Source organism: Zosterops lateralis (genome assembly GCF_965231275.1).
Source record: "Zosterops lateralis genome assembly, chromosome: 4".
NCBI lineage: Eukaryota > Metazoa > Chordata > Aves > Passeriformes > Zosteropidae > Zosterops > Zosterops lateralis.
Window position 1 is genome coordinate 19,210,291 of NC_139765.1, and position 13,544 is coordinate 19,223,834.

A 13,544-nucleotide genomic window follows, 5' to 3' on the forward strand; every position below is an offset into this window, starting at 1 on the left:
TGTTTTGGTGCTTGTTGCACATTTGCTCTCATTCAGTTATTGTCTATTTAGTCAGTGAAAGACTAATATAGTAACCTTAGATGATTTTGATTTTAAGCAGCTGACCATTGTAATAAATGTGGCGAGTTAATATGGGCAGCTCACTTCTGGTCTAATGTGCTGGCCTCTTCACAGTCTGCTGGAAATAACCAAAAGAAGCAGCAATGCAGAACATAAATGGGTAGTTTTTCAAGCTTTGTTTTTGACAAATATCAACAGGCTGTGCATGTTACGTGTTTTGAGTGTTAACTAAAGAACTGTATTCTCATATTGATGTTGTGTGTATAACGTGATTTTTACCAAGCAATATTGTATTTTAAAAGCAAAACCCAGGAACACAAGCATAGAATACTAATACTCCCATGTGTTACTCATGTGCTTAATCTTTTTTTCTTTTAAGATTCCATTTTAAATTTAATGAGTGCTCTGTTCCCATTTGTTAGGATTGTTTACAGTTTAACTACTTGCTACTTGTGTTCATAATTCAGACTGTATTGATGTTAGAAACAATACAATCAAATGAAGAACTAAGACTATTGACTAGACATTGTCCCCAGTATGTGCCTCAACCTGGTATTTAGATTATTTGTTCACAAATATTTTATATCTATTTCATAATGTTGTCACTTTTTAGGATTTTCTGAGTCCTGCCTTCTGTTTGTATTATCTGTAGCAGCCTCCAATGCCAGACTCTCAGAATTGTTCTGTGACTATGACAGAAGCCAAAATTAGTTTGTGTTATAAATAGAACTGCATGCAAAAGAAGGCTGAGACATTCTTGTGCAACAAATACTTGGCTATTGAGGTCAACTTTCATACTCTGTGGGTATTATATTTTTTCTATTGCTAAGTTTTTAAAATTTAACATTTTGTTTTTTAGCTGCTGAAACTGCCTATGTCATGCCTTCAACAAGGGTCAATACTGAACAGACAAGTGATTCACACTCTTATGTAAGTCTGAAAAAGTATTATCAAATTGGTTTACCTATTGTTCTGTTGATTAGTTGTAAGGGCTCTTCTGTTTTCCTTTAATTATATTTCTGAAAGAAAAGAAGTGTTTCTTTTGAGCTTGGAGTGAATAATACAGGGGTAAACATTTCTGTTATAAAACTAATTGCATTGTGTGGGTTAGATGTGAGTCTAAGTAGCAGTTATGTAGTTGGGAGGAGATCCAAGTACACGTTTCAGCTGATGAATTATTTTTATCAACTGGCACAGTGGAATGGTCTCTTCTGCATGATGCACAAAAATAAAAAGTTTTTCTGTATGCACAAGTGAATTTAAAATGAAGTATGTATTAGATCCGACTAGTGTAAGCTGCTGATTCTATAGATTTGAAATGTAACTTAACTGATATCTTGATGTTTTTCCCTAGAGGAGATGGGGACTGACTATGCAAGCTGTAAATACTGCCTGAAAAAGTAAATGCTTCCTATTTCACCTGCTTACAACTTAATATACAATACCCAAGGTGCCACTGTTGCCACCAAAAGTGAGGAACTAAGGATGGGGAGAAGCAGCTGCTAATAAAGGGTTGGGGTGCTTTTGCCAAGAACAGCTGCAGCTCCTGCCCCATTTCCATGCTAGCAGGTTCATGGCCTGTCTCTGCTGGACACCTGACTGTGCATGTGCCCTCCCTGCTGCCTGGAGACCAGCAAGAAAGCCAGTTTGTGTTTCTGGGTCAGTCAGGAGCAGTTTGCACACCCTCCATCCCCATGGCCCCATGCCACAGCAGAGGGCTGTTCTCGGCTGCAGGCGGGTCCCGCAGTGCCTGACAAAGAGCACACGTGGGGCTGAGGTACAGCTGAGCCCCAGGGAGAGCTGCTGATCTTGGACTGCCTTGGGAAACTTCTTGACCTCTGAGAGAAATTAATTTACAACTACATGCTGCTACAAACACCTAGTTCTACAGCTTTAAGCTTCTTCCCCTCCCTGCTCAGAATATCAGATGCAACATCCCAGCTGTTGCTTTTTAAATGACAAACTGTGTCTGAGTAAATGGATAAGAACATTTGCACAGTATTTTATAGTACATGCATATTCATTTGAAGCATAAAAAAGTAACACTGGTATAAAAGGGGGTTGTCTCGCACATGTACTAGAGCCTTGACATTTTTTTCCATGGCATTGAAGTGTGGGTAATCTACATGACATGTTCTTCAAACACTAGAGAGCTCCCCAGAGGCCGCTGGCACCAGTGAAAACCAGGGACCGCCGGTGGTATGATGTGGGAATTTTTAAGAACAACAGTGCTGTGGTGAGCCAGTTCTACTTGCTGCCAGAGGAAACGCTGAACATCAAAAGCAAGGTAGCTGCTGCTTCTCTGATGTAACTTCCAAGTACCTGTGTCAGAATCTGTTGCTTATGTAGTTCACACAAAATAGGGGACTTTCTGATACCACAGCAGAATCTGGTGCTTGTAGGAGTTTTTTATTTTACGACCAGTAGTTCCTCATGTATTTTCCTCACCTCTTTTTACTATTTCCTAAATGAGATGAATTTTCTTTTGTTGTTTATGTATGATAATACAAAATATCTTATTTTGCTATTGTTAATTCTTTTCTCATTTCTTGCCTTAGGAAACAATTTTAAACTTACTAAACTTTCAAGCCAGTAAAACTGAAAACCCCACAATTTCTTAATATTATTTCAGTCCAGCTTTGAAATGTTTCAATTTGTTCTCTGTTCCCAGAATTTTTGCATAAAAATTGTTGAAGATACTAATAAGACATAGGCTAGGCTGTTTAAAATTACTAGATCTGGAACTGTAGTGGCTTTTGTATTAGATCTTTCTAACTTAATGTTTGATACATATAAGTTGATACATGAAAACTATGAGTGTGAAACTTGCAAATGTGTAAATTAGTGGTGTCCTAGTTAACTAGAAACAAAAATTGTGTAGTCTTGAGGCAGAAACAAAACAACAGAAACCTTTCTTTGAAGGCACTTCACTATAAATATTCTATGTCTTAGTTTTAAAGAACAGAGTACATTGCGTAGTGTTTGCATTGATTGAGGTTCTTTCACATTATTCAGTAGGAAAATAGTTCCACTGTAAGGATCAGTGATGAGTCAATGCATATTTTAATCACGGAAGCACATAATGTTTCAGAAAGCTATTTGTTACTAACTTACAGTGCTTTTCTTAAAAACATTTTGATTACCTACACATTGAACTGCAGCTCCTAACATTAGGAATAACTGCTTTTGAAATAAAAATATTTTTTAGAACAGAAGATTATGTTAACTTAATCACAACTTTTGTAGTTTAGAATGCTACTTTGCTTTAACTTTCCCAAGTAAAAATAATGCACAGTGCAGCCTAATTTAAATGACTGAAAAAATGGGATATCTTTTGGTCTAGAGATTTAGTCTCACATTGCATCTTAGATCAGCTGTTTTGAGGTGAGATACTGTGTCAGTCAGAACCTTTGCATAAATTCTGATGTAAGTACAACAGTATTAAATAGATTTTCAGTTTCAATTAAACTTAATTAATCTCAGCTTAACACTTTGTACTTTTTTAGGGTAATTGTGTTCATAGTATTTTAAAAATTAACACAAATGTTGCTTTATTTTCAGACAGAAGGTGCAGATGTACCAGACTACAGATTACTTAAGAAACAAGATCTGTTTCCAGGCACAGTGTACAGGTTCAGAGTTGCTGCAATTAATGGCTGTGGTGTTGGGCCTTTCAGTAAAATCAGTGAATTCAAGACGTGCATTCCAGGTTTTCCTGGAGCTCCTTCAACAGTCAAAATCACCAAGGTGAGAAATTCTGGTTCTGATGTGTAAAATTCTGGTCACCAGTGTATTCTCAGAACTCTTGGTTATAGTTGGTTTTGTTTTTAAGTTAAAATTTTCATCTAAAATAGTCTCCAATACTTACTTGGTTAACTCTGCTTAATGTAATATTCTTTAAGAAATTTGTTTAAAAGAGTTGTTTTAGGAGTTAGTGATCATGTCAGCAGATACACATTCAACCATCTGATAGTTTCCCCATGGTTTTCTAGTCTTACATCATTAAATTTATAGGGGTTTACCACACTTCTTAAAAAAAAGTCAAAAGACATCCCTATCTCTTTATCTCCAGAGTGGTGATGATACGTTAGAATTTTAAGTTAATCTTTAGAATTTGGTGGGTTTTTTATATTGTTTATATATTTATGGTTAGCTACATACTATCATATTTTTCTCTCTTTCTCCAGAGTGTAGACTGTATTCATCTTTCTTGGGAGCCTCCTGCTTCACCCTCTGGAAATATTTTAGAATATTCTGCCTACTTAGCCATCCGTTCCACGCAATTACAGGAAAATCCAAGTCAACTTGTATTTATGAGGATATACTGTGGTCTTAAAACCTCCTGCATAGTGACTGCTGCCCAGCTTTCCAACGCCCACGTGGATTACACCTCCCGGCCTGCCATAGTGTTCAGGATTTCGGCCAAGAATGAGAGAGGCTATGGCCCAGCCACACAAGTCCGGTGGCTCCAAGGTAAAGTCACTGTCACACACTGCATTGCAGTGGAGCAGGAGCTGTGCATTTCTTCCAGAACCAGCACAGCACTGCATGTGAACTTCTTGAAATGTCGTTCTGTTCCTTATGGGAGTTTTATGCAATTCTAGTTGTTGCTTCTGACTTCCCTAGAATTCACTTCGGCTCAGATGTTTTTCATTCAAATAAGAAGTAATCCAGTTATGTGCATCATGTGCATGACATACAGTGTAATCAGGGTTTTTTTCTGTCTTTTCACTCTCCTAAATGGAAGAAAAAGTTCCATCAGGTGATGTAAGGTGTATTTTTGTGATGCATATACACTTTAAAATCTGTGTTATGCCAGAAGAAGTTTTGTCTTCTTGTCCCTGGGCTTTAATTTGTACAGGTTCATGATGATTTGGGGATGGGAATGGATCCACTGAAAATAAAATTAGTGTTAGCCTGGTCAGTTCTGGTATGCCTTAGAAGCCAATCTGGGTTTTGCCAGCTTCTCATCCTGCTTCTTCCTGTTTCTGGCTTAGCTTTGTTGGGATTTGGCTTTGCTCAGCAAGAGGTGGGCACACAAGAGGGCAGGAAGGGCAGAGTGCTCACCCCCTAAAGCAGCAGGGAACTGGTCTGGGGGTAGCTGATCTCAGCTGGTGGGCTAGGACCCACCTGTTGAATGTTCTACTGCTGGGTTTCTAATATGTGCTTTTCTAAGATGGGCAGTAACAATGAAGAAGTTTCTTCTGTGATTTTCAGTATTGTTTTAACCCTTTAATAGGCAGATGTTTTGACCATGATCTATACCCTAGAACTCTGAAACAATGTTTGTTTGAATATGTTTGACTGTGTACCATGTGAACTTATGAAACATTTAATAATGTCTCCTTCTTTTTGCAGATATGAAAACATCAGGCTCAAAGTAGGAAAGACTTAATAAATCTCAAGTTTCGAATGTAGTGTTTAATGTAACTCTTGTACTATTTGTAAATGCTACAAATATTTTATTTTTGCATTGTTTTTATCTTAAAAATATATAACCTTTTTATGTTTGACACATCAATGTTAAAGAGCCTTGCTCAGGTATGAGTATCATATAGAAAATATATCACATGGTGGGGTGAAGGATCACACTCTATCCAGCAGCTCTTTTTAGTAGTGATAAGTTAAAATGTAAGGAACACAGAATTTCAATTTAAAAATGAATAAAAGAATTGGCAGAAGTAGTAGTATTTGAGATATAGTCCCCATGATTGCTACAGATCTTGTATAGATAATTCATAAGATTTGGGATATGAGCAAATTCTGTTTGGTTTTGGTTCCCTATACCACATTCTTCATTGTGGTGCCTGAGTATAAGGCAAAAATTTCCAGTTATTATATAGTAACTTAAAATATATAAATATTTTAATATATGCTTTTTTTTGTAAAGAAATGATTTTTTATACTATTTGTAACAAATATCTTAATCTTGAAAGATATCCCCTGAAAATTTAAAAGGAAAAAGATAAACTTATCCATTGCTCTTATTACAAAAAAAATATGAATTCATTGTAAATGCACTACTATTACTTAAAATTATCCTTTTGTAGTTGTACAAATCTTAAACTTGTAAATACCAATGTTTACAAGAGACCTTTCTGGTCTTGTATTAAAACTTCCATGAGATTCACTCTCTCTTTTTTTTTTTAATCCATATGCTTTGCTTTTAGCATATGCTTGCTTTTTGCACTAATAATTTACCTCATTCCTGTGTTAGTAATCACCTGTGTTGCTTCCATAATGTTTCTGTAAAACTTCAATCTGAAAATTTTAACCAAAGTTTAGGATAAATGGTAAGCAATTTTGCACATATTATATGGCAACTTTCAACATATTTATTCCAGTTATTCTTCTTAAGTGCTTGTTTGCTTTACCAATATATTCTACCAATCAAGTTCAGTATATCCCTTTTACTATGCATCATTTTACATTAACTAGCTAGCTGATAAAATCAACAAGCATTACTTCTAGGAATAGGTTGATCCATTCCTATGTGGAAAGAAAAAAATTGTTCACAGTAGTGAAATAAAGGTAAACATTTTAAATGCTATTTATGTATCTATATATACAACTATGTTTACAAAGTGTAGAGAAAAATGGCTGAGTTGGACAAGGTCACTAGGGGAATAGATTGAGGCACTAAATAAAATTTATTTTAAAATAAAATCTAAATTATTTACTGTGCAGTGAAGTTTATACTTTGCACTTTAATTGCCCCAAATGCCAAAAGATTATACATCAAGGTAGAATTTCTTGCCTCTTCCAGTTAAATTTGACTTAAGAGCATTTGTAAATATATAAACTAAAATCAATGATGTGCCTGGTTTGGTGGGAGAAGTATCACTAAAATAGTAGAGATTTAGCAGCTCAAGTATCCCAGAGCAGATTTAATAGCCAGCTGTTGGCTGCCCTGAGAATCAGGGTTATAAAAAAGTGCTGGTACAGCCTTAATTATCACAATGCATCACATGCTTCAATAGCATCTAGAAAGTGCTGGGGACCATAAATGGCTATTATAGTGTTAATTGTGACACAGGAGTAACACGTGGTTTGACTCCAGAGAAAAATCATGTGTTTATGACAATGACAGATATCCCACTTTCACTTTAAACAGTGTTTATAGTATGAATGTATAGGACTTTTCCTGAAGTTAACTGGCTTTAAGATATTTGTGTTTTAATGGTCCATTTTGTCAGGTAGGATCTCACTACCAATACTGTCTGATAACTAAAGTACCATACACATGAACTGTCAACTAGAAGAATAGAATTTTTTCTTATTAGTACTGTGAAAGAAGCCTTTAGAGAAAACACTTGCGGCTTTGATTTTGTTGGTTGATAGCTGTGATTGTAGAGTTGTTATTTAAGAATAAAACCTGTTGGGTGTGTCTGGGTGGGGGTTTTTTGCACTTGGTTTCACATGCTTTGCACAATTTCTTTTTTCAGTGGGTATGTCACAACTACCAAAGGGTAAAACTGTGGCGTTTTCAATGAAAGTATAATTTCCTTGGGAGTGTGTTTTCTTCAGCTGACTTGACATAAGATGTCACTTTCTCTTTTTTGTCCAAGCTGGGTAATGTTGAATGGTGATCATATGCAGCTCTTCAGTTGCTCAGTTTTACTTTAAACTGAAATTGTGGTACACACTGTAAAATACACTTTGTGGTCTGTTTTTAGAACTGTATTTATAATGTTTAAATCCCACCCATTTGCCTATCAACTAGATACCAGACGAATATTGATTGTTTGATTTTAAAGTTTAGAAACTATTGACACCAGCTCTTTGAGACTCCATGTTACCCATTTATTTTAGATACTGCTAAAGGACATGTAACAGAAGCTGAAATCTATCAGATTGCAGTATCCATATCATAGAAATGTCTAGGTTTACTGAACTCCTAGGGAGGTTGTGACTGTGTAAGCATAGGACAGTCATGCCAGTTGTGGCAGACACTGCTACAGCTTCATCTTCAGAATGTTCTTGTGAAAGTGGAAATGAAGTGAACAATAATCTACACTTTGTGTTTTCAAAGTAATTATAGCAATATCTTTTGAATGTAGCTTGGAGTAGAGCACATGATCATGCCATAAACTCTGAAGATACAATAAGTATTACTGTTGTTATCTCATTATTTCAGGATAGCGAATTTGACGTGAACTTAGTCTTACAGCCTGTTACTTAATGACCTCTACAAGGAAACTGACATTTTGTAAAATACAAGTCAATTAGTCTTATTTTGATGCATTGTTTGTTCTTTGTAATAAAGTGGTTGTCCTATCAAATACATTGTAAATAGTGCTGTGTCTCTTTTTTCAGAGGTGTACACGTACAAACTTGGAATTTCTGATGCAGAGAGTGAGTAAATTTGTCAAGTTGAGGAAGGGAGTTTAATGATAAGCAGTCATAATACTATTACTTTTCCATAAATATTGTCTCCTAAGTTAATTCTTGGTTACCTCATGAGCTTTTTCCTTAGTTGAGGTTCTCCCTGCTCCACCTTCTGCAGTTGCTCTGCACTCACCATTACTCTGCCCACTTCCATGCCTTTGTGCCTTGCAGGCTGTGGGCTCTGAACTGAAATTTTGACATTATTTCCTCTGTCTATACAGGCATCATGTTGCTGTTGTTGACAGTGAGTGACAAGGAGTTCGGTGTTGCTTTGTTTCAGTTTGTTAAAAAGATGCGTGAGCACTTAGTGTGCTCAGAAGGCTCCTACTAAGGATTTGAATTGGGTTCATGTCCAGCTTTGCTCAAAATGACACCATCTTTTATGGCAGCTGACAATGGGGAACTCTTGTGGGAATAAGCACTATGTGTTGCAAGGAGTGATTTATTAAAAAACTATGGATATTGATCTAATACCAATATCCAACTATGACGGACAAAGACTGTCTAACAGTTTAAAGTTAGAAAGTGTATGTTTATTACAACGCCGGGCAGCGTGTGGGATCATTCCAAAAAACACACGCGTGCTTTACAGATCATCACAGGGTCTTTTATGTACAGAAGTATTGAATACCCAAAACACAAATGCATATTCATAACTCTGGTACATCCCATTCCCCACTTCGTATGGTAATTAGCCCAAAAAGCCATTAAGCATGCGTAGTTTGTTCTCTGAAATGGGTCAGTGGTCTTTTTTATGGGGTAGGGTCCTAAAATGATGAAGTAAGATGGGTCTTCCTCCCTTTGACTTTTTAACCTTTAATGTTATGTGACAGCTGAATCCTGTTTTTTCCTGGACTGTTTGATTTATGATTGTATTTTATTCATGGGGTCTATTGATTATTCAGGATGCAAAAGCCTAGTTTGACAGCCTAGTTTGACAGCCTAGTTTGAAAGCCTAGTTTGAAGGAACTGATTTATCAGTTCCTTCCATGATTTATCAGTTCCTTCAGTCTGGCTTCTGTTAACTAAAAGGGAAGTCCTAGCTACATTATCTCAGCACTATCTATTTTGACTAAAGTCTTTAATTCTTCTAAATCAATGCTTCAGGAGCAGGGGAGCAGAGAGGAGCAAATGAACTGAAAGGTCTCTACTCAAGAGACTTCACATGAGAAGCTGCTAAAAGCTGTCTGCTCCAGATTGATTCCTTCTTTGTGCTCCTAGCTATTGTAATAATGGTTATTGTCTTGTTATTTGTGATTCTTGCATTAGTGGGAAACAAATGAGATAATCTAAAACATCAGTGAAGAATCCTCTCATGCTGTTTGCTTTTTGTTAATAAAATTTTAAGGGTAGGAGTTACTTTCTCTTGTGTATGATCATCTGTGGGCGGCAGGGAGAAGGAACTCTGCTGACCTGAGATATTCTAGAAACACGTAGTTTTACTGCAAGGGTCGTCGGTAAAAAGGGCTTTAGCTTCAGCCACCAGCCTTGGCTGAAGGGAAGCCCCAAAGAGAAAGAGAGAGGGGGTATGAGGTAAGAGGTAAGGGAGGTAAGAGAGCTAAGAGAGCTAGGGCAGGTAAGAGGGCAGGGGTCAGAACGGTCAGAGAGCGAGGACCTTATTACAATACATTTTATCTCCTTTTGTGTTGAATATTCTAATTTACAGTGACCAACAGGCCCGAGATACAAAACGTACAAACTTTGCATGCAGCCTATCAGAACTACTATGTTACCATATCCTATATTCTAAACTCTAAAGACTACTTTTCTTATCTACTTTTTCCCTGATACCTTGGCAGGGTGGAGAGGGTCTACACCCTTGGGTTCTTTTGTTTTATATCCCTCAACCCATCTCCAGCTAATCACATCTTCCTGCCTGCCATAATCACATCTCAAAGCTGGCTTTCATTTCTATTTCACTCTCAGGTTTTACATCTCCAGTATTTCTTGCCAGGCAATCATATCCATAAGCTCTTCCTGGCCCATCTTTCCCAACACTCTTGAAGGCAAATTTGAATTTTCTGTATGAATTTATCTTGAAAACAACTCAGATTAATTTATTTTTTTCTTTATAGCATTAGCTGGTCCCTAGGGTGTTTTATATAATATTTCTAGTGAGCTAAACATCAGGGCTTTTGTTCTGTGGCTTCCAGTTCTGCCACTGAAGCATTTCCAGATTCCCAGGACAGGGGTGGAACACTGACTGCTGGCACTGTCTGGGCAATGTGTTCCTCCTGTTACTAGTAGTGAAATCTTCATTTTGAGGTGTTTGCCATTGGTCTGGAAGTGGAGATCCCTTTTATTAGAATTTCAAGTACTCAGCTTAAAGTATTAAGAAGATGAGCCTAAAATAAATCCTCTTGATCCATAGAGTCTTTCGGATACTGCACCTCCAGTGCTTTCCCCAGAGAGAGGAAATCCCCATGATGTGGGGTGGGTGGGGGTAGGGTGGGCACCCAGCTGGATCCCAGTGTGAATGAATGGTGGTGGGCTCAGCCAGAGAATGTCTGGCACCTGCAGCCCCTGGAAGAGGCCTTAGAATGGCAGGAAGGGCCAAGAGATCTGTGTGATCTACTGGGCCCCTTTGTGTTACTCCCTCCTTATGTGCCTCATGCTAGGTATGAAAATCTGGCATCTATAAATGTGGTGAATTTCAACTTGGGCGGTTTCCTACATGCTTCAAAAGCTTGAAGTACTTAATGGTACTTGTTGGACTACGGTCCTGACAGGAACAAAAAAATATCTCCCAGTTTGGGGCTGGGTATAGTTTGCTGTCATGGGTTTTTTTTAGAGGGGATTCTTGCCTCTAACAAGTGTCTGCTTTTAATATCTGATGTAATTGCTAAGTTGGTACAGCAGCTCCTTCAATGAAAACTTAAGCTTGGATGAGGTATCTTCAAAGAGAAAAAGAAACGAAGCATTTCAGTGTGTCCTAGTGTCCAGAGAGTTATTTCTGTATCTGTTGAAATTATAAAATACTGTTATCCACACATGGAAGTTATCAATATACAGTTATTTCAAAGCAATTCTTAAAAGAGGCACACTGTGTATATGCCATTTTAGAAGGTTCCAAACCTTTTAGAAGGTCCAAAATGTTGGTTTTGTTTGCATCCTCTTTTCTTTGTTTCCATTCACTCACGTAAATGTTTATTGCCAGGGATTCTTAACTGCCTTTTAGGTAACCAACACTCTTGCATGCTGGTAATTCTCTTTTAACAAAAAGTTATTAGGTACAAGCAGTTATCTTGTAACTTTGAGCAGTATTAACAAATACCCCAAACTTTTCTTTTTAGTAGCAGTTTCCAAATTATTTCTTCATTATGTTTTGCTTGAGTAGGGAAGAGACTTTATATGTTGACTTTAAATGCTGCCTGCTCCTGAAGTTTTTGGAGTCTGGGAGCAACTCTTTGAAATTACTGTCTTGAAAAAGAAAACCTGAAATATCAATCTAAACAGCTTGATGTTTCAGCTACTTACATCACAGCCATCTGAAGCAACATGAGAGCTGTCAAGCCAGACAACACAAAATGGCCAGTTCTTGTCAATATTTCTTCTTATGTGCGTGGAATTTGATCCCACCACATCTGCTCCAGAAACATTTTGGATGAGTTTCAGCTGCTTGGCTTGTAAAACGTGGCTGTTGCTTGTGGTTTTGGATAGAGTGAGAGCAGACTTGTCCTCCGCTGCAGTATTCCCCAGGCTCCGCAGTCTCCCTGTTCTCATCCCACAGTGCTGGAGCCTGTTTCCTTGAGGCAGAAATGCTCTCCAGCTGGCCTGAAGTGAGATTTCATATCCTTCCCCTTCTCCCTCAGTGCTGAGCTTTTCCTATCAGCTTGCCCCTGGCATCTGCCTGTTCACCAGGTTGCTTTTCCCAGGATGTTACACTGCACAGGGAACTCAGTGTCTGGTGGGTTTGGATTTCCTGGCTGGGGCCAAGGAGGAGTTGGGCAGTGCAGAAACAAACCTCTGCATCCCAGCATCCTTTATCTGTGTCATGCTGCTCTTGGCAGTGTTGGGACATGAGCTCTGCTGTGGGGGACTGTCCTTCCACAGGGTGCAAACAGTAGAAATAGCATATACTGCTCCTACTGTTTTAGCTGCAGCTGTACTTCGAGTGACATGGCCCTTGCACATGAGCTTAGTCTTGGTTGTGCTGCTGGAGGTGGTTGTATTTGCTGTTCATGTTGCTGTACAGGCTGGGTAAGTATCAGGCACACACACGTTAAATAAGCAGTCCAAAGACTGCTCCTCTGCCCAGGAGATTTAAAAGCCTCAATAGTTTTCTTTCCCACATAAGCAAATCAGGTGCCATTGCTCTGATAAATGGGTCATCTGGCCTGGTGTGCTGCAGTAAAATATTCCAGGAAATGAGCCTGGAAATGTGCCTGGAAGATTTTTTTAAAGCAGGGTAGCCACCTCCCTCAGAGCTGCTGTGCGTTGCATCAGCTCTAGCCCTGCCTTCACAGCCATCCCTGGGGACTTGGGTTTAATAAACTCAGTGCAGCTGGCACCAATTTGGAGACTACTGTGCATAGCAGCAAACTGTCCTCCCTCCCAAGAGCACATGGCCTTGGATGTCACCACAAGCTGAACGAGCAGTTTCCAGGGAGCTTCCCATTAAATTTTTACAACCTGGGGGTCAGAGGTGACATTGCACTCCATTACCACACCAATTTCACAAATCAATAGATAAACAGATCAATATTTGGTTCCTTAAATGTATTTTTCAGCCTTTGAAAGAGTGAAAGTGTGAATTATTTTGTCAGAACAGCATATCTGATTTTCAAAGAGGAAAAATTAGTTGGTATTTTCAACTAGGTGCATGTCTAACATGTACCACGTCCAAAAGGCATCCTCCCACCACTGCACTTTTCATCAAACTAGTCTGAGAGGGGAAAAATAAGAGTAACCATTAAAGTTAACATTATCAAACTTCTTCTCATAGGACTGCTTGGGCCCAATATAAAATACAGTTTCCTTATAGCATTACTTGTCTTAGAATTGACATCCAGCTTTGGAGGTTTTTCTTCATCTACAGACAAGAAAATTCACTACTAGTTTCAGTGAAAACTTCCTTTCTTCTACTTCGTACAAAT

At 38.1% G+C, this 13,544-nt stretch overlaps 1 protein-coding gene across 2 annotated transcripts in view; it reads left to right on the forward strand.

Annotated features, from left to right (window-relative positions):
* HCFC2 (host cell factor C2) overlaps positions 1 to 8,344 on the forward strand; it is a 19,275-nt gene extending 10,931 nt beyond the window's left edge. For both annotated transcript variants that reach the window (XM_083859372.1, XM_083859373.1), the window contains exons 12-16: positions 920 to 990; positions 2,210 to 2,347; positions 3,622 to 3,807; positions 4,248 to 4,533; positions 5,419 to 8,344. In XM_083859372.1, the coding sequence (XP_083715498.1) occupies positions 920 to 990; positions 2,210 to 2,347; positions 3,622 to 3,807; positions 4,248 to 4,533; positions 5,419 to 5,444 (707 nt within the window). In that variant the 3' untranslated portion in view covers positions 5,445 to 8,344. The remainder of the gene's footprint in view (positions 1 to 919; positions 991 to 2,209; positions 2,348 to 3,621; positions 3,808 to 4,247; positions 4,534 to 5,418) is intronic.
* Positions 8,345 to 13,544: the final 5,200 nt, after the last annotated feature.